The 18214-nt window shown below is 45.8% G+C and overlaps 1 protein-coding gene across 3 annotated transcripts in view; it reads right to left on the bottom strand.

The window, feature by feature from the left end:
* Positions 1–3882: 3882 nt before the first annotated feature.
* Positions 3883–18214, bottom strand: part of LOC149355569 (golgin subfamily A member 1-like) — a 76553-nt gene continuing 62221 nt past the window's right edge. For 2 of the 3 annotated variants that reach the window (XM_089583900.1, XM_089583901.1), the window contains 2 exons: positions 16881–17210; positions 3883–12121 (listed from right to left, as the gene is read on the bottom strand). In XM_089583900.1, the coding sequence (XP_089440026.1) occupies positions 11903–12121; positions 16881–17210 (549 nt within the window). In that variant the 3' untranslated portion in view covers positions 3883–11902. Of the gene's footprint in view, positions 12142–16880; positions 17211–18214 lie in introns of all 3 variants that reach the window. The other variant, XM_089583902.1, reaches the window with a different exon arrangement.

Here is an 18214-nt window from a genome sequence, read left to right on the forward strand (position 1 = left end):
GATTGTGCAAGAAGTATTAAAGGAAATAGAGAAAGAATTTTGCCACATGACAGCCACATGCTTTAGTTTTTAATGTTCTGAAACTTAAGGTATTGGTTGCAACCGTAAGAGTGACGGACAGGAAATTTGGGATGACTGCAGCATTTCATCACAGCTGTTACTACTGCCAGGGTGTCTCAAATTCTCATTTTCCCTAGTGGGCAGCCAAACAGTTTTGCTTGGCGCCTTGATTCAGTTTCACCTTGATTTACAGACAGAAATTTGGTGATGCTGTCATGTGTAATGCTCTGAAGGGCTGTGCAAGGGTGTGATAATCATAAAAAAGAACTTGTTAATTTCCAAAATAGTCAAGCTGGTTCACACCGAGATTTTCCCATTTTCTGTTGACAGCCATGCAGTTGTACTTAACTTCTTGATGCACTTCCACTTTGATGCTCTGCTGCACTGCTTGCATCTACCCAAACCGTCAAAAGTGAATGCTCTATACGGACATTTTGCCAATCTTTTCTGAACTGCTTCTGCTGCACACTACAAAATGTACCACTACTTTTTCCAATATCTGGGGGCTCAGTTTTTCACAAGCAGTCATATTACTGCCATCCATTCCAGCAATTAAGGACGTTACATGAAGAATTGAAAACATTAACGACACTAACACTACTAATAACTGACGGTCTCCTGGAAACATTCATTCAAAAGCTTGCAGCACATCTTAGCATACACTCTTGGGGTGCGAGAGCTGAAAAATCACTACAGAATTGGTGTTAGTGTTAATTCAAACAACAAAATGGGTACTCAGCTTAAACTGAACTTGGCCAAGATTGATGGATTACTACTTTTTCTGATCACAAGGAGTTTAAATTCACAGAAAATAACTATAAAAGAGTGAAAAAATGACAGACACGTATCACCACCACTGTATTTTCCGCAGTGCACTGAAGTGACATTAGAACAAATTTTTTTTTTTGTTGTTGAACAGAATTGAAAATGAATTACATGCCTCATTATTATGTGGTGTTTCTGTTGCTGCCAATAGTGCACTTTTATTTCACAATGAAGGTAAAACCAAAAATAAATGTGGAAAGCTAAATGAAAGAAACTGATGCTATAGATGTCATCGCCATCACAAGTTTAGATCAGAGAGGCCCTAGAAAATGTGATTTGAATTATGTGAAAGGCTGAGCAATGAAATTTGACTAAAAACAAAGTTTGCAGAAACAGTTTAACAGGTACCTGCAGAGACTCATCCACACAAAGTTTTGTCATTCGATTGGCCTTGTCCAGGTGACTCTCGTGAAGCACCCGCAGTAGTTTGCCAAATGTACTTCCCCCTTTATTTTTTCAGTGAAGACCTGTGTCCTTATCTGTCCACTTGCCCTGCCTGAGCTACATTGCACTACAAAATCAACTGCTTAAAGAAAAGTAGATTTTGGTTAGAGCTGTACGAGACAACACTGGACCATTCGGCTGTGCTTCAAAGCTAATTAATTTATAACATAGAAAAAACTCTCACAGCTCCATGGAGGCCTGCACAAACTAGTATGTGTGAAAATGCCTATCACATCGTTTTGGTTACCTTGGCTTGAGCATGGAGGCTTAAACAGCTGCCATCAGGTAAGCCAACATGCCCAAGCTGAGCCTAACAACTTACTTGGAGCTTCAACACTTCAAACAACAATGGATGCTTCCTGATGTCACTGATGATGTGATAAGGTGTGCTTGAGCACAAAAAATGCAATGAATAGTATACTAATTAGAAGCACTTTCCTTGGTGAGGAGATGCCCAAACATAACAAAAACCTGTGAATGATGTCTAGAGACCCCGTTTGCGAGCTGATGGAAAATGTAAAAAATCATCCTTACAGACCATGCGACAAAATTGCAAGTGCAATGGTTTCCATTGCAGCTGTTACTGCAACTACTTTCACCTACATTTGCTTTTGTAGAAATTTCTTGCTGCACTTGCACCAGCTTACAAAGTGCTGAAAAAGAACTTGCTTCACATTGTGTTCTCTCTTTTTCAGCCTAGGCAGTGACACATTTTTATTTATTTATTTATCATCAGCATCAGGCATCAAAAGCATCCAGCATTCTCACAAAAACTGAGGCAGAAGCCTCAGCTTCATGTTTGTATGTACTACTGTTTTGTTGTGCATTGCCCAGGACACGTATTGCGAGCTTTCTGTATAAACACAGACCGGTTAAAAATAAGCCATTTGTTACGAATGTTCAGTCTTGCGCACTATGAGAAGTTTGTATTTGCCAGCTTTCTGGCCCGTTTGAAAGAAAACAGAGGCTTCGTAACTGAGCTTTGATGTGGTGCTCAACATTGCTTGCTAGTTGGTGCTTTTGATTCACTGGCTGCTAGTAATGTGTCGCAGTCAGCGGAACATTGCTTGCTTAGCAGTGTAAGCAACAAAGCATAAGAGAAAGGGATGACTAAGCCCCTAACCTTCTATGGTGGAAAATTTAAACTCTGTGGATGCAGAATAAAAAAATCTATGAAATTCCGCAAATGCACAACTAACACTGTGAAATTTTGCGAGAAGCTTAAGGCACTTGAAAGCTTTATTGTCTGAGCACACATCACATGCTGCAGTGGTCAGTCTTCTAAAATTGATGGTGGCTGCTACTTGTAGCATTTTCCCACATTTTTATTTCTTGCCTGCGGGTGCAAAAGGATCAGTTGCCCTTGGACGGAGTCTTTTATGTTTCGATTGGATTAAGCCTGTTGCGTTTTTGTGATGCAGGCTGGGGCCTATTATTTTATCATTTTTTTACGGCAGCCCCAAATTACTGGATGTAGCTCAACATCAAGTAATGGTTTGTGTTATCTTCATTCAAAGAATGGCACTTGTTTGATACACAATATCTCCATATTGACTGCAGTGGATGACTATGTTGGGATCACTTCTTTCATTCCAGCCCAGAAAGGTGGGACATTGAAATCTTCATCTTGTTTGCCTTGCTTAGAAACTGTGCAAGGTTGCCATCAGTGGACTTCAGTTCCGAAGCAGGTTTCGAGTAAACTTGCCACTCAGCAGCCTGTACAACCGATCCTTGGCTAAGTCCAGGCATGCTTGCAAACTTCCAACCTTTTTTCAGGCAGAAACCCGACCTGTGGATCCTCCTTCGTCTATGACTGGCCCGAACAGTTTGGGATCTGATTGTAATAACATTTTTTTAAACATTTTCCCGGGGTTTCAAACTCCCCCTCGTATTGCATTAATGAAAATGAGGCAAATTAGTCATTTTCCCATTGTCCTGTTGTTCCAAAAGATTTTCATAACAACAATTGTATAAAAAAAGAATGAGAATTTGGCTGCTGACACAAAATTCTGCGAAAAATGCTTAAATCCATGCTTTTTCGTGGAAGTGAGGAAATCTAGGGGCTTTAGGTATGACACACAGTAGCACTGGTAAATTTCTGAATGCGTGCCACTGCATTTCAGTGATGCTGTGTGTCGTCACTGTCATTCATGTCCCTTGTTGCTTTACACGGTTACAGAAATAATGATCAACCAACTCGTCCAGCAGCATACATATTTAAGAAGCTAACATTCACCAAAACCTAGGAAATCGCAAGGGAATGTTTCTTTTTCTTTTTTTACGATCATATCTTTTGGCCATAGATAATTACACTTAATTTCCCAATAATCAGGACCCCAAAACTACAAAAAAAGAAACATTTCCCCTATGCTTCCTTTGGTTTGAGTGACTGCTGGCTTCTTTCGTCTGTGCTTCATAACAAGCCCCTCATTTCCCTATCCTTGTCTGCTCAACAGCCCAGTAGTGTGTGGCTTTTGAAATTACAGGTTATTCTTGATAAGCATACAAGTTTAAGGCCTGCCAGAGAATAAAATTTGACAGTCATCACGTAACAACATTTTTGTGGAGAAATTTATTAAAAATAACATCCATAAACTTAAACGAGCGATGCAAGCACGGCCTTTGTCTACACCTTCACCAAGACAAGACACTCTTGTGCGATTTTTTTGGAGAGGGTGTGAAAAGCAGCGTGGAATGTAAAAAAAAGTGTCACTTTGCGAAGTACCCCAGAATAATATTTTTCTCAGCTCTCGAGAGAGGCCACCGGCTTGCAAAAAGAAAAATATGCAGTGCACTGAATGCTGAGACGCGTAAAATGGTGCATTTTCCCACAACCCATTCCAACTAATAATGCAATGTGGGCTTCACTTCTGGGCAGTGAAACCACTCACAGAGGCTCACTGGGTGAGGTAAGTATGACAGCTAGTGTCATGAAGACACTGTTTGTGGAACATAAGATGCTGCTGCAGACATATGGATAGCTGGAAAAACTAGAAAATGTAATGTTTCGGTTTGACAGAGGTCAAGTAATGGCACTGTTAGCTTTCATTCACAGGAAATGGTAACTGACAGTTTCAAGCAAAAAGTTGAAAACCAATTGTGCCACCACTGAATTTAACCCCATCAATTGAAACCTACATGTTTTACACACTTATCTGCAATGCCCCATTTGAGTTTAGTCTGCGATAGAACATGATGATGGCAAAAGACTCACAGCATGCTTCAACTTCACGTGCGTAGAGCAAGTTTGCTTATCTCTGCACTTCACTTGCACCATGACATTATTTGCCCTCATGCTTAATCCATTCAGCAATTTGAAGAGGAGTCAGCATGCACGTTTTGTTTCTGCAATCTGTGCTTATCAAGTATTTAACTTTGCTAATGAGAAATCCTTTCCTGTGGTCCTGTATGAAGCTTCAGCTGGTGCTCAGCATGCTAATTATGGTGTGCAGCTATGCTCAGTTTCACATCACTGAGGTTCACCCTTGACAGCTTTGCACTTGACATTCCCTCGGGCGCACGCACATCATTCGTTTTTCGCACTGCTATTGGACATGCTGCTAATTAAGAGCACTGTGGCAAGAAAGAAAGGCATGAGCACAGTGCAATGCAATATCAGAAGCACACATCCTGCCCTCTTGCATTTACAACTCTCCACCCCCTCCCCCTAGTGAGCCAAAGTAAGAGTGCCAGCCCCAGTCGTGCAAGTCAAATTTTTGCACAAAATGTTTCGATAAGGAGAGAAAGCGAATGAAAACATAATTCAGAGTGCACCACAACATTAGCACTAAGGATGCAACACTTTAAGGCCTTGTTCGCGCTTCTTGTGCACAGCGTGAATAAAGACACGCAAGTTTGAAAATGGTCGCAAATTGCTTTGCTTCCTGGAAAACAAGCAGCAAATATGATGCAAAGATTTGCTGCTTTACACTGGTGGCTCCGGAGAGAGAGAGTATCAAAAATATTGCTTGTAACACAGTTTAGTACATTGTTTATGGAGCACACCAGGAAACTAGTTGTTCATTCCAGCACCACAGTAAATCGGCCAACCCTTTTAGTCAGCACCAGATGAGCCAATTACACATCCTCCGTCATTTCAGTGAAAAGCAAGCAGCTACTAACTCTACAAGCTCTCATTTTTTTGCTGACTAAAGCAGCATGCTGTGCCAAAGGCTAGCTGTAAAAGCTTTGCATTGCATGAACAACACCTGCTTGCGGCAAACTTCACCATCCAGCCCACAAAAGAAAAAAGCCACTGTTGACACCTGCAAATTCTAAAAATTCCCTGCTGCACCATTTAAAACCGCCAGAAAGCTATAACACTGTGTAGAATGCCGCGAGTTTCTCAGCCTGCCTGGCAGCAAGAAAAAGGCGGTGCAGAACTGCATATCTATGCAGCAAGGCAAAAGCGTGCACTTTTTTTCTGCTTTCTCAGGTGCTCTTTTGGCACAGCTAGCACTGCACTCATAGTTGCAAACGTGCATCTGGGCGCTGACCACTCGAGAACGATGGCATACCTCACAGGCATGACAGAAAACGCAACAGGATTCCTTTCGACACATGACCCCTGCAGGCAGACATCTAGTCCTTACAGTAGCAGCTGGTTTCCAGTCTCTCACAGGCCTCTGCCCAATGGCTCTGCCCACAGCACTTGTTTCACAAATGCCGTTTCCAATAGACGAGTCCAGTTCAAAGATTGCCAAGTCGCTGGCAGATAATAAGGTGTGGCTGACAAACGCAATATTCAGCTGCATCATTCTTTGGATTACATGCCAGCAAAACAGCAGGGGCTTCTCTTTGTGTGCCTCTTCTACAGTGCTGGAAGCAATTGCTTTTGGAATAAGAAGTAGCCCTGCCATACAGCAACACACTGTACTCAAAGCATTACTAAACAGCTGACTTCAGCAATGCATGCCTATAAACTCTGACAGCAGCATAAGACCATTACACTGGTTATCCCACACTTTGGCAGATTTATGGGTCACTTTTGGAAGGGGCAGTCGGGTCGGGGCGGAGGGGTGAAACCATGTATTTCGGCAGAAAAATGGGGTTCAGCATCGGCAGCTGTACGCAAGAGCACTTTAGGATTCTTAAAAACCCTTTTACACAAACTTACACAGCATTTTGGTACAGCACTGTTCTTCATTATTAGTTACAATGCCAGTCTGGTGAGCTGCACAAGAAGTGAACATGAACATTAGCAATGTACAATGGGGGGGGGGGGGGGGGGGGGGCAGTTGGTCAGACATTTTTGGAACAAAGAATGTCGCTTTAAAACGTCACATAGAAAAGGCGACGACAGGACGGACAAGCAGGAAGGCAAGTATGAAGGTAGGTACGAAGTACTAGCCTCAGTTCACAGAGTAGCACAGAAGGCGAGTCACAAGGGGAATGCGCATTGTATTTCTGAATGTGTCGACTCCGTAACAAGGCTTGCAAGTCATGCGTAAAAAGTGGTCGCCCTACTATCAGCAGCATCATTCAGCATTTTCAAGAACCGCAGTTGTCTCTTGTGCAAGCAGTTAAGGAGGGAGGCTTTACTGTTCTATCTCGGGAGCTTTTCGAAAGGCTTTCAAAGCAGTTCAGAAGAAATTCAGGCCTTTAGTCCTCAAGCCAGCCAAGGATAATGCGAAAGCACTGAGGCTGCTTGAAGATTGCAAGTTGGATAAGCTGCAGAGGGAAGTAGGAAACTGCAATGAAAATGCATTGAAGATATTTTTCAACGGGAAAACAGGCAAGCCTGAATGTCCCTTCAGAGCCATCATTATGGAGAGAGACAGCTGGCAAGCGCTCCTAAGCAAGTTTTTCCAACGCCATCTGAAAACACTAGTTACTTGGACCCCTCCGAGATGGGGAGTTCGGATGCCTTGGTTGACATTCTTTCCTTTTGCTTTGCTTTTATGGGGTTTAATGTCTCAAGACGGCTCAGGTTTATTGGTTTATTAGGGTCCAACGTCCCAAAGCGACTCAGGCTATTAGGGACGCCGTAGTGAAGGGCTCCGGAAGTTTCGACCACCTGGGGTTCTTTAACGTGCACTGACATCGCACAGTACACGGGCCTCTAGAATTTCGCCTCCTTCGAAATTCGACTGCCGTGGCTGGAATCGAACCCGTGTCTTTTGAGTCATCAGCCAAGCACCGTAACCACTGAGCCACCGCGGCGGGTCCAAGGCGGCTCAGGCTATGAAGGACGCCACAGTGGAGGACTCCGGATAATTTCGACCACCTGGGGTTCTTCTAAAGTGCGCCGCTGACATCACACAGGACACGGGCCTCTAGAATTTCGCCTCCATTGAAATGAAACTGACGCAGCCGGGATCAAAGCCACGTCATTTGGGTCAGCAGCCGAGCACCATGCATAACCACTGAGTCACTGCGGCGGATGGTGACATTCTGCACCAGGACTTGTGCAGTGCAAATTCTGTGTCCTCAGTGAACATAGAAGAACTATACTTGGTGCCACACGATGAACTGTTCCTTTGCAGTGAAGGTTTGGTTTGGTTTATTGGGGTTTAACGTCCCAAAGCGACTCAGGCTACGAGGGACGCCGTAGTGAAGGACTGTACCAAAGAGATGGGACGTGTGTCATTTTAGAATACTTGTGGTGTAACTGTTGAGACCTTTTTAGAACTGTTGGCATTGTATTGAAATTCCACAATAATTAGACATACAGGTAATTTCTGTATTCAGAAATGTGAAATTTGCACTGGTGCAAGTGTAGCTCCTGTCCTCTGCGGAAATTTTTGGCAAATGTTGGTAGCCTGCTTGAGCTGCATTTGAGCAACGAGCACATTGTCCGCATTTTCAGATATGTCAATGACTTCTTTGTTATTCTTAAACTTAATCCGGCAGCTAAGTTGGTTTTAGCTGCTGACTTGATCCTGGACCAATTCAAAGGGATCATGAATTCATTGAACTTTCCCGTAGAACTACCAGCTCAGGATTTCATACAGTTTTCAGCTATTCACCCATACTTTATTCATGAAGGCAAATTACGCTGAGTGTATCTACTATAGGTCTCTTCGATTTGGCAGCACCAGCTGCACCAGTTCAAGGGGTGCAGCACCGTCGTCCTCGTTTTTCCGGTGCCGCGCGCGCCCTCTGCACTTTTCTCCTCGTTTTGTCAAGGTGCAGGCCTGGTTCTGCACGAGTTCTTCGCCGCCTTGCACTCGGTCTGAAGGTAGTGCTGGAAGTAGTGCAGCATGGCGCGGCTGCACTTGCGCCTTCGTTTTGCCAATGGCCGGTGCGCGCTAGTGTACGGGCTGTATCTGCACTTGATGAACTGGCGCTGCACGCTCACGTGACCGCTTGGCACCGCTGCAGAACTAGCACAGCCAGTGCAAGCCAAATCGAAGAGACCTTATGGTTCAAGAAAGGGCTACTGCCGTACGACTCTTCACATTCGAAGCTAATCGAGAGAGGAATAGCAACTTCAGGTTTTAGGTCGACACTACTCAAGACCTGCCCTCACAGAGTAGAAACTAGTTTTAGCCATCAGGTTGAGAGACCAAACAAGACTCGTTTTCCTGCTGATGGAATAGTAGAATATGCAGAGGCTCTCAAGAAAAAGCTACGGTAAGAAAAATTCCAGCATTCCCCTCCAAATTCACCTTCAGAGAAACAGAAAAGAAAGTTTTAAGTACTGCCTTATTTACACAAACTCTTGGACAACTTGAAGACAGTGGCCATGAAATTTGGAGTCCTAGATGTATTTTCTGCCCCCCTCAAGCTATCGAGGCTCTGTGCTAAGAGGGCTAAGAAGCCAGTCTATGGAAAAAAAAACACAGGAAGCCGTATGTCTCCCGCACAATTGGTCTTCTGTATCAGATTCCTCTCCATTGTGGCAGCGTGTACATAGGGCAGACTCGCAGATGCCTGAACGAAAGCCTGAAAGAACATGTCTCGTCATTTTGCATCAATACTGGCGAGTATTTGCCTGAACATTGCAAGAGTTATAAGGACTGCTTCCCCTTTCTAAATCGTAGACAGCTTTTAATAAAATTAGTAAATATCAGTAAAAATTTTAGTAGCTGGTAAAAATCAGTTGGCCAGAGAAATCTTGGAAGCACATTAAATCTGGAAATGCCGTAGTGACATGCTTATTAGTGCAACTCCGATTTCCTGCTGGATAAGGAACATAAATGTTGGAAAGATACCCAAGTTCAACCAACAACCTTCTCGCCCATACATTCTTTTCAATATCCGACAGGCTTACCTTTAGGCTTTGTTTTCATGGTTGTTTCTGCAATCTTTTCACATTTGCACGCACGTGAATTTTTTGCTCATTGAAGAGACGCATTCTCATTGATTCACTTGCAAGTGTAGCGTCCATCCTGCCCTCGCCTTTTCTAAGTGATGTTTTACAGCTACATTCTTTGTTCCAAAAAAAAGTGCACAAGAAGCCATGCAGGTGTAGCGTCGAATGTAGAAAGCATGCCTCATGAAAAATGGACAGCTGCACTCTGTCCACGGAAATTGAAACGAAAATATAGCTCCCAAAGAAGCAATGAAATGCCAGACAACCTGGCACTCAACCCACTTGTACCTGAATGCAGTGGCAAGCGTAGGGCAAAGCTCACCAATGCAGACACAATTGCACATACAATTTTGATAGTGTTACAGAGAAAAAAAAAAATAGTCTACCGGAGGGACAGCATGAAATTTGCACTCGATTCACATCTTAATGATAATAGTGATTAATGCTGCCATTCCAATCACCTCCCTCACATGGGCATAAAACACTCAACGAAAGACGAGGCTGCCAATGCATCTCGACACCAAAAATGCATAGCACTTGTAAAAAGACGAGAGAATACCGTGACAGAGAACTGCTTTGATCAGTGCTACACCATTACTGCGCCACAACAAGTGCAATTTTGGCAGCCAGCAGGCAAGTGCAACAATGCAGGTGCTAAGTGCACAGTGTGCATCACAAGCAAATGGACTGCAAGAACAGTGGCTGAGCTATGCTGCTGCATGTTACTCCAGGGTGTTCCACCTATGTGCAAGTGAGTCCTTTTAAGCCTGGCTTTGTCTTTCTTTTTTCTTCAGTGGCTCAAGTGTCATGGCAGTTGCATGGTTTCCAGCTGATAGCACCCTCTTCAGCTGCCCTTGCATGATGGGGTTTCCGCAAGTCACCGGTAACAAACTGAGCAAGAATGCAACCAGCTTAGATGCTGGCATGCAGACTTACATCAGAGCAGAGTGCAAAGGGCAGCAGCACTAGCAGTTAAAAACCCAGAGCAGAAAATCCAATGCTTCTGTGGACATGCTCTTTTCCATTGTTGACGCTGCTACGAGCATCAGCAGCCATGTGCAACGAGATTACTCTCACAAGTGAGACCAACTGCTTTTTCATTCATAGAAAACACAGGAAACATGCAATTTAAAAGAAGTGACGACAGATGAAGAGTGCTCTCACTGAGACAGCTGCCAAAAAGTGATGCCTAAGTGTGCAAAGATGCGACACGATCAAAAAGCACGTGGCACAGTCAAAAATATGTTGCCACCAGTGCCGAGTCAGCCTTGCATAAATGTCATGACACTGGAGCCAGCAAAAAAAGTCAGGCTCAGAAGGACTCTGTAGTCACAGCTAAATTTAAGCATACTGGCACAGTTGTTGCTTAAAAGTAGCAGCTAGCACTGCTAAGATGCTACGAAATTTCGCCACCACTCCAGCATTCCACTTACTTCTGATGTTATCTGTATAGAGCTTTTCATCAGGCTACTGTGCGTATGATTTAGGCAGTCCCACCTTGAACCATCACCATCGAAAGTTTGCTGATCACAGCAGGAGCTCTGACTCAAGGTAACATTGCTGGAAGTCTTAGAAAAGCACTGTGCCCACGTTTCTAGGTAATCTAATGCAGCAGTGTGTAGAAACCTTTATATGCTTTCATTTCATTTACAAAAAAAGTGGCATCACCGGGAAGTGTTGCTTTATGGCCCAATTTAGCATCTATTTGAGCTGCAACTGCTTGAGGACTTTGGAGTATTAAAGATCTATGAAAGCGAAAGTCTGCTGATGCATACAAATTGTATCATATCTTGCTGTACAAAATCACTCCACCTTTCACATACGCATCAACAAAAGGTCCACACAGCTGAGCAGCACCACTGCACAACAAATTCATACCGGTGACAACCGATCCTCCTGGTGATTGCATGAGGTCCCAGCTGTACAGTGCTGCCATACAAAGCCAAAAAAGGAAGGTCCCAAGAATGCCACGAGAAAGCAATACTTGTTCCAGCCACTGTTGCCTTGCCATCAGCACAGTGGTTTGCGCCTACACATTCTCAGTGTGCCTGGCAATTCAAAACAGGAACGTTTCCATGATGCAGCACCTGTCCACTGATGCATCATGAGCCTTGCACTTTGAGATGCCACTGTTGTGTCCACTGCGGCCAGAGGTTTTATAGGGGACGATGTCTGCATGCCCACGACACACAGGCGCCCCCTGACAAGTAGCCTCCTACACCGTGGGGCACATGACATGGGTCCGTGCTCTCGGCACACATCAGAGCAAAAGTCTGTGGTGTCTAGCTCTGCACCCCTGCCTGGACAGGAAAGCAGCTAGGTGGTCTTCGCGTTGCCCTTGGTGTGACTCGTGAGTGCAGAGCGGTTGTGCGTTGCACCATGCCCGTGATGGGGCAACGGGTGGTGTGGCGCGTGATGCAGCTGCGGCCGTGTCCCGAACCACGAGTTCTTCCAGTCCAGGTGCTCGCGAATCAGCTGCTCCTCATCAGGCGTGAATCGAAGCAGCACAGAGACGGCACGGATCAGGTGCTGTGCCTGCATCAAGGGCAGCATTTCTGTAAATGCAAGAAATCTACAATAATGGCAGAAAAAAAAAAAAATTGATAGGGGCTTAACGTAGTTAAACCGAGTAGACCTGCGAAAGCAGGTGTTCATTCTTCAATTGGAGGGGGCACTTAAACTCAGCCTTGGGGGTGTGGCATGATATCTTTAGTGGGTTATTGCCCTCTCTATGCTGAATTGGTAACTCCTACTTACGATTCATAGATGGCGGCGAGTCCTCATGTACCACTACCAGCGCAGTGGCGCAGCGGTTGAGCGGTGTGCCACTGCACTGGCAGGTGGCTGTTCCTATCCCAGCCACCCGTCGGGATTTTGCGACCTGTGTTGCTCTTACCGAGCAACCTTCTGCGCAGATGGCACGACGCTCGTCCGAACTTACCCGAGTAACTCGTGTAAGCTCGGGTAGTAACTCAGGTTGCTAGGCGCCATCTATTAGAGCGCAGCAGAAGCGGTTGCTAGGCAACGGCGACTCAAGGTCGTTTGGTAGCTGCCCCGCCACGAGCATACGCGACAAGCCGAGCCTGGCTCCAGTAGTGTTGCTTTCGCAACAAAACGGAGGCTGGCTGAGTTAGAGCTGGTTCAAGACTGTGGTATATATATATCACCATCGTGAAGATAGCAGTCACAACAGAACAGTGTCTTTGCAAACCGTACAGCATAAAGAGCACCACAGAAACGTTTACTGCTGTGCTCACACAGCAGCACACAGCAGCACGTAACTGGAGCAGTCACTGCACTGCAGTGCTCCAGCAACAGGTTCGTGCTACACTCCTAGCTGACATAAAGAGAAGCAAGATTCACTCTCTACAGCTTCGAAGCTCAAGCAGCAACTACTTTATGGTCATGAGCAATGTACAAAGTCAGTGTAAATAAACCACTACACTGCTCATAATACAGTAGAACCCCGTTCATACGTTTTTCACCGGACCGGGAAAAAAAAACGTAACAGCCGGGAAAACGCAACAGTGAGGAAAGCACCGAAAATTAATGAAAACAGTGCAGCTTTGACTTGAAACAATTAATTTCCGCAAATTGACCCTAGGACTTTAAAAAATTGAGAATGGTGGATTGCAGTTTCTTCCGCTCGCTGGAAAGAACAACGCGTTTCTCAATAGCAAAGGCCGCATTGCTGTCAGCGTCGCTTTACGGTGCGGCCACACCGCACGCACGCAGCAGTGCTGTGCAGTTCACGCGCTCACTGCAGTCCACGCTGAAGCGACGTTGTGCACAGCGTCAAGCACTGAAATGTTCGTAGGCTGCTCGCCGCGCTGCTCCGCGTAGGCCGCCCTGGCTGCCTGTCGACTGCGTTTAGTACGTCCAGCTTTTCCTCAAGGGAAAGCCCCTTCTGCTTACTCAACGCTATATCACGCCATCAAAGCACAATAAAGATGTTGTTGCGACTGAGAAGGATGAAAAGGAAATTGCACGGGCCCTGCCGACTGGCTCCAGCCGAGCCACCACCGCTGTCACTTGCAGATAGAGGAGAGTTAAAAGATAAAAAGAAAGAGTGAAAGAAAAGACGCGCTGATAAGCGACCGCAGCCGCACGCCTCCTCCTCACCACCTCCCACGATAAAGATCGCGGCGTTCGGCGTGCGAGGCAGATAGCCATCTAGTGGCGGCCTCCCCAACTCGCGTGCGGCTTCTTGCAGCCAGTTCCGTAGCCAAGCCGGGCCAAGACTCGTCAAAAATCAAAATGGCGGTTGGCGCGCATTGCCCGGGCGGGTTCGGGGAGCCCGGTTGCGACGTATCATGCAGGATCGTTTCCTCGGCTACGACGTAACAGCGGGGTTCCCAATACATTGGATCCTATGGAAGCTATGCCGGGACCCGAAGAAAACGACGTAATAGCCGGGAAAACGCAGCAGTGAGGAACGTAACAGCGGGGTTCTACTGTAGTACTAATGAGCAAAAATGGCCTAAAGCTACTAGCAATTGCCTGCGAGAGCACCGCAGCCTGTAAACATCGAATGTGAACCTGCAACATGCTGTCACATGTTAGTGATTGTGAGAACGCAAAAGGGGATGCTCTTTCTCCAACTCATGCCATTGGCAATTGTCACACACTTAACGGAAACACCTTTGTGATTCCGCTGCAGTTTTCAGAAAAAAAAAAATCTAACCATATCACCCCTCTGGCAACGAACTACAAGGCCAGCAGCTCTGAGAAACAAGCCTTCGGAATATGTAGTTGAAGGCACAATGAGCCACTTTCTGTGGCAGCTGCAACAATGTGTGTGCCAGCACGGGGCAACACACTCTCTCCACAACCACCACACAGCAAGTGATCTGTTGGCGCACACGATGGCACATGTCATTATTCATGGCAAAATCTTCAACCGGGTTGACCAGCTGTCTCACTTGGGCCAATGGTTTGAACTCCGCTACACCATGTTGCCTATCTGACTCAAGAAACAGGGCAAGAAGTTAGGCGTGTATGTACTGGTTCATGATGGGTGCTGTCTGAGAGCCTGTTGTAAAGATGGGTGCCTGCCGTGTATGGCTTTCTTATGCGTCTCATCCTTTTTGTGCACTACAGTACCCATCGTGATTCAAGAAAGCTGAGTTTCCTCTCTGTTAGAACCGATCCCATGACATTCTATCTCTGCAAGCAGCATCTAATCATTCCTGCAAACTAGCAGGATCAGTAATAAGATAGAAGAAAGCCACAGGCATTGGCAGCAAGGACGAGGGACAGATAAGCTCTGCAAATTTTGCCAGACAGTTGAAAGTTGGTCATGTCTAAGGCCACTAATATTCACAGGGTGTCCATTTCTGAGTGTGTCTGTGTCCGTTTGCCAGCTTTTTTTCTCTTCCCTACTCCTCATGTCTCCTTGACAGCCTTCCCTTCTTTCTCAACGGCCCGTGCCACATTCTTTTCATGTTTGCAGAAATTCACCAGCCCGTGCGACATACTTCGCCTCAATGATTCAAGGTCGTCGAGCCCACGAGCCTTGTGGGTGAGCTCACTGTAGGTGTCTCAAAAAACAGCAAAAAAATGGCACTATTTGTGCAGCTTGGTTCAAAGTACAATGCGAGGTACTTGCTGAAGCTGACTTTAAGAAAAAAAAACTTGTGTTATATTTGTGCAAATGCGGTAGTATTACTTTTGTCAGGCGCCAGTCTCATGACTCTTCCCACACAACCGCGTGAGCACATTGTTGCCAGAGCAGCAGCACTTGATGCGCTAGCTTGCTTGAGCAGATGGGGAAACAATAATGTCTAGGTGTCAGCGGAACTTTGTTCATCGCTACATTCTAACCTTTCAAGAGAATTCAGATGGACAAATTAACCATATTCCCATCACTCTATCTTTCCTACTGATGTCCACCATCCACCTGTTTCACAAGATGTGGCGCCCTCTGGGGGGGAGTGCACAAAAATTCGTCTGCTACCCAGAAAACTGGCTGAAAACAAATGCACGTGGGCAACGCAGGTGCAATCCAGTACCAGGAGGTGCTAACTACACCTGCAAAGTGGCAAGTGTGTGCTTGAAAGCTACCACCATCTGCCACTTGCACATGTCACTGACATAAACTGCGCATGTGCACCACAGAAGCTGGCTGTGTGTATTCAGCCAGTGGAGCTCGAGGAGGAGTGGCACGCATACACACAGTGGCCATGTGAAAAAGGCAGATATCATCAAAAAAGGGGAATGTCATGTCATGACCCTAGTCATGTCTATGAAGCATATTTTGGCCCTTGAGAGCCAAATTCTCACTGCACTGCCACTTCGTGCATGGAAAGCACTTGGCAAATTTCACGTTGCCAAGCTCGCTAGCAGAGTCTTACAGCTAAAGGTACATCAGTCAAGTAATTCTAATGCACACGTGTGCATGTACACATGCACGCGCACGCACACACACACACACACACATGCCCCCCCCCCCACACACACACACAAACACACCGACACAAAATGACAAGTAATTTGGCCAACAGTTTCAAGAAAAATGGTGCACTGCACTGACAAGGTAAAGCCAGTATTGTAAGCAATGGTCACCTGGGGAATTATTTTAAATGACTAGTTCCTGCAAGAGTATAGTTTACTTCTGGACTCATCACTTCATTATAATTGAATAACAAACTTTCAAACTGCTAGAGACGCATGAAGGGCTTTCATGAGAAAAGAGGAATGAGCTGTATGGTCTTTGCCAAAAGTAACCAAGCAATGGGTTGGTTTCTATAACAGAGTCCCTAAAGCATTGATTTAAGGTGAGTACTAACATTAAGGTGAAAGGTGAGTACTAACTTCTAAGGTTCTTATTGCCTTACACAGATTTAGAGCTTAAAGGGCGTCACAAGTGTTCCGTTAAACAGCTGAGGAACAAACCTCGTTGCCTGGTTACTTGTGGTAAAGGCAGTACACAATAAAACGTGGCTGGACGTACGCTCTACAAGGAGTGCATCATCACCAGATTTCCAGACAAACTTTATGCTTTATGGATTTAGGCATCAGGCAAACTATACATGAAACAATGTCAGTTCAAGTGCACAAACGTGCTCCAACAGTCTCATCTCGACGCAGCAAATCTACACCACAAAAAAACATTTTTTCTCACTTAATACTGGATTCTTTTTTTCCCTAAATACCCTTCTGCACCAACAATGTGCGTATTTCACATGCCACCTAGGACATGAGGCAACTTTGGCAGGGTACAAATAAGTAAGGTGACAGGCGACAAGCAAGTACAGCATTGCTAGCAAGCCCATTTCATCGCTGGCCTTCCTACCTCGTACTCTTTGCTCGTCATGAACTTGAAGACCACGTGCTTTAGGTATTTGAAGTTGATGTCGTCTTCTAGCCTGTTGTCGAGACCCCTTGGCTGTGCTGTTGCCGTGTCCAGGGCTCCAGTCTTCGACACGCTATTGCCCGCTGGACCCGGAGCACTGCCAAGGTCGACAGAGGGCGGTGCCTCATTGACTAGGCTGGCTATCTTCTCGTTGTTGAGAGTGGCGCCAGTGCTGGAGGCACCACTGCTGGAAGCCCCGTGGTGGTTTTTCAGTTCCCTCTGCAGCGTCTTCTTCATGTCACTGATCCTCTGCTGCTGCAACTTCAGCATCTGCGGGTAGGAACGTTCCAAGCTGAAGCAGCCAGTGGGACAAAATGACCACTGGCCATTAATCGATTCACCACACCCTCCTCTGCAATGCACCCTCAGTGTGTTTCCAGAGAGCCATGCTTAACACAAAGTAACCGAAATCTTTCCAGGCAAATAAACAACTACCAAGTACTGGGACATATAAGTCAACGACCACTGGATATTCGGGGGGTCAACCTATATGCAGAGGCATGGAGGAAGAAAAGGCTAGGAGAGGCCCACACTATCCAAGGGGCAGCATGACAAAAAAAATTCATTTTCTACTTCATAGCTCATAGCAAGGTCATTCTCTACATAACATTCATAGATCCCTGGGAGTCCTCATACCACTCCTAGCACAGTAATGCAGCGGTTAAGCGATGCACCACTGCCCTGCGATGGCAGGTGCCGCCACCGGTGGGACTTGTGCGACTCAGGTTGCCCTTCCCGAACAACCTGTCGTGTTCAATCATTAATTGAACAGCCACCTGCCACGGTGCGCAGTTTGCTCACAATTTGGTGGGCAGAATGTGATGACGCCACGAGGTCGTGTCACCTAGATGGCCCACCTAGGCTGCTTCTCTGGGGATTTTTCACGGATTTTTCGCTCACAGTCAATCACGGCGACAACGGACATTGGTGACGACATTGGCTTCCCTGAAACACAAGCTCCTTAATGCTATTGCGTTAAAAGTGTGCCAGGAGATCCTTGCTTTCTTAAGAATGATTGAAATTATTTGGCTCATCACAAAGCAGTGGCTGCATCACCCGTCTGTTAGCTGCTGGCAGCCCAGTGCAATGTGCCTTGGTCATCAGGGCACACGCACACCGAGACGACAATGCCAACTGGCATGGCGGAGCCCTTAATTCTGTCTTCAAAACACGTGCCACAATGGCCTCTCCTAATTCTTCCTTTCCTCCATGTGTCAAGCCAACCCATTTGCAGGGTCTAAGGTAGTTATGGCCAAGACATGGGTAGTACATGG

Source organism: Amblyomma mixtum, chromosome 3 (genome assembly GCF_055824585.1).
Source record: "Amblyomma mixtum isolate Tamu chromosome 3, ASM5582458v1, whole genome shotgun sequence".
Lineage (NCBI taxonomy): Eukaryota > Metazoa > Arthropoda > Arachnida > Ixodida > Ixodidae > Amblyomma > Amblyomma mixtum.